General features: G+C 32.5%; 1 protein-coding gene across 1 annotated transcript; it reads left to right on the top strand.

Moving 5' to 3' along the window:
* Positions 1 to 738: 738 nt before the first annotated feature.
* LOC120142869 (protein STAY-GREEN homolog, chloroplastic-like) lies at positions 739 to 2,976 on the top strand. The gene is made up of 4 exons (XM_039157351.1): positions 739 to 904; positions 1,092 to 1,265; positions 1,698 to 1,865; positions 2,641 to 2,976. Exons 1-4 carry the CDS (start codon positions 788 to 790, stop codon positions 2,947 to 2,949), a joined length of 768 nt encoding a protein of 255 aa, XP_039013282.1. The 5' UTR covers positions 739 to 787; the 3' UTR covers positions 2,950 to 2,976.
* The last annotated feature ends 255 nt before the right edge of the window (positions 2,977 to 3,231 follow it).

Below are 3,231 nucleotides of genomic sequence, written 5' to 3'. Positions count from 1 at the left end.
GACGTTATAGTTGTCGTCAATTGGCCGTTGAGATCACGTGGGATCGTGATTTTCATCCTAGGGTTCACGGTGTATAAAACGTCTATTCACCGTCGATCGGTCACGATTTCATGGGGTTTAGTAGAGGGTAACGACCAACGTGAATTTAGAGGTTGAAATAAAAATTTTCAAAAATTTTGGGGTTATTTCAAAATGTTTATGTTTTTTTTAAAAATATATATAATTTTATTTTTAAATTTTAAATAAAAATTTTAAAATCACCAAATTATGACACGTGTCACTTAATGAGAAAATTACCGCCGTTAACTGCCCATACACCTAAATGAATAATGTTTGTAACGTTAAACACTTTAATGAATTAAAACATAATTTAGACATTTATTTAAAAGAAATTAATATATTTTATACACTTATTTTAATATTAAATCATAAAAAATACCTCCCAAAAGGATATGATTGTGAGAAACGTACTAGGGTCCAACAATGTGAACGTGTTAATAGCACAGCTAACCTATGTGTCAATTATACAGTACCCCGAATCTTCAAGCAACCTCTTTTATTTCGGTTCCTTTTTCCTCTAATTTGCCGCTGACTCATAAGCTGCCCATCCCCCACACGTATTAACTGCTCTCTTAACGTTTTCAACTTTGCCTCAACAAACAAGAAAAACAGGAAACTAAATTTTCTAAATCTCCTCCTCCAAGACTCTCTATTTCTTCTTCAAATATCTTTCTTTTTTCTTTATTTGGGTGCTTCTCTCTCCGTCGTAGTTGGAGCTTGAATAAAAATGGTAACTTTGACTTTTGCTCCTGTTTTCCACCCAAGGCTGTCGGAATTTGAACACAATGGATCCCTTTTCGTTCCCAGAAGAAAACCCAAGAACAAGGACCAAGCTTTTGTCCCTGTAATCTCTTCTTTCTCCCTTTCAGTTTCATTATTATTCTGATTATTTTTTTTGAATAGTTGGGATAATTTCAGAGCAATGTTTGTTCATAATTCTTTTAATCAATCGACAACGTCAACAAACGTGTACAGACTCAGTTGCTCGAATCCAGGATTTATAGATTATGTTTGATTTGTTTATGGATTAGGTAGCAAGGCTGTTTGGGCCAGCTATATTCGAGGCGTCGAAGCTAAAGGTTTTGTTCTTGGGAGTTGATGAAAAGAAGCATCCGGGGAAGCTACCCAGGGCTTACACCCTTACCCATAGTGATTTAACCTCTAAACTCACTTTAGCCATCTCCCAAACCATTAACAACTCTCAGGTAAGATTTCATAACCCATTTATTCTTTTGTTTTTTTGCAAGAAAAGAAAAGGGGAATTTTTTTATGGGGAATGAGTTAATCAAAGAAAAAAAGGATAAACTACACATTTTGTACTTTAACTATTATTTTTGTTTTATTTTGATCACTTAACTATTCTTCTTCAAAATCAATCATATTTAATGTTACGTATTGATTCCATTTTAATTGATTCCATTTTAATTACCCAACTAATAGAACTATGGGCGTAATATTTTTTATTAAATATTAATAGTGGATGATCAAAATGAAATCAAAATAAAACGTTAAATATGACGTAAGAAAAATTGAGTGACTAAAACAGTACAAAAGTGATAATTGAAAAATTAAAATCCCATTAAAAAACATGGGAAGATATATAGGAAAGTTTGATATGATTTGGGGTTTGATAACAGTTGCAGGGATGGGCGAACAAAATATACAGAGACGAAGTGGTGGCGCAATGGAAGAAAGTGAAGGGAAAGATGTCTTTGCACGTTCATTGTCACATAAGCGGCGGCCATTTCCTGTTGGAGTTGTGTGCTAGACTTAGATACTTCATCTTCTCCAAAGAACTCCCCGTGGTAATCATTTTCTTTATGCTTATGATTTTAATCCATCCATTACTCTTATATAATTTTACATGATTTGATTTTTAAAATATTATTACTACCATTTAATTGTTGCCGTTTGATTATGTGAAATATTTATATTTTTAATCGTATGGTTTAAGACATACAGAATAATATAAGTTCAATTAATTTTTTAATCAATAATAAAATTATTTTTTCACGCAACTATTTTGATTTCATTTTAATCATTTAATTATTTTTTTCAAAATTATCATTAATATTATGTTTTATTTTTATTTTGATTATTCATCTTTAAAAAATTAGACATGTCATCATAAGATTATGTTATGCCATCATCGAAAAATAAAATATGTCACGGTACTAGTTCTATTAAGTTTTTAACAGCGGGTGTCTAAAATGAAATTAAAATGTTATGTTAATGACAATTTAAAAAAGTAGTTAGTGACTAAAACAAAATTAAAGTGATAGTTTGATGACTAAATATGTAGTTTATCTTAAATTTACATATAAATTAAATCCTAATAATTTTAATTAAAAAATATAGAAATAAATGAAATAATCAATTTAGATGAATTAACAATATCATAACAAAAAAAAGTTAATCAAAAGACAATACTATAAAAGTGTGGATAGAACACATAGACATATCTACATTCATAATACTAAAGGGACTAAAACCATAATTAGATAATTGATTTACCAAATGTGTTTTACTTGGTGTAGTCTCCTGGGGAAAAAAACTAAGCTCTTACCACTGTTGAAATAGGTGCTGAAGGCGTTTGTCCATGGGGATGGGAATTTGCTGAGAAACTACCCAGAATTACAGGAATCATTGGTTTGGGTTTATTTTCACTCCAACGTTCCAGAATTCAACAGGGTGGAGTGCTGGGGTCCGTTGGTGGAAGCTGCAGCGCCTTCTAGCGGCGGCAAAGACGGTTGTGATGGGCGGCGACAAGGCGGAAAACAAGAAATCTTTGAAAGCAACTGGGAACTGCCACAGCCATGCCACGACGACTGTACTTGTTGTTTCCCACCAATGAGTTTAATCACGTGGTCACCGACGCACCCCCGATGAAAATGAACAACGTGCTGCTCCGAATCTCAAAACCATCGAATGATGATCATTAATTTGATTAGTTTATGAAATGTTGTTAATAGGTAGTGTTTGTTTGTGATGAAAGGAAAGGTGTAAATACAAACACGTTGAAAACATGTGCCCACGCATCTCAACTTTATTATGCCATTAAACGAGGAAGTGGGGTTACATTAATTGTGTTTGCTTTCACTTTTGCGTCTGCTTGCATTTAAAGCACAGCATGTGGAAATTATATGGGAATGATATTATTTTTAAAAGTAT

The sequence above is a fragment of the Hibiscus syriacus genome, unplaced genomic scaffold (assembly GCF_006381635.1).
Source record: "Hibiscus syriacus cultivar Baekdansim isolate YM2019G1 unplaced genomic scaffold, ASM638163v2 tig00002237_pilon, whole genome shotgun sequence".
NCBI lineage: Eukaryota > Viridiplantae > Streptophyta > Magnoliopsida > Malvales > Malvaceae > Hibiscus > Hibiscus syriacus.
Note: the sequence above shows the minus strand (reverse complement) of the source record. Positions and strands in the feature narration are given on the sequence as shown.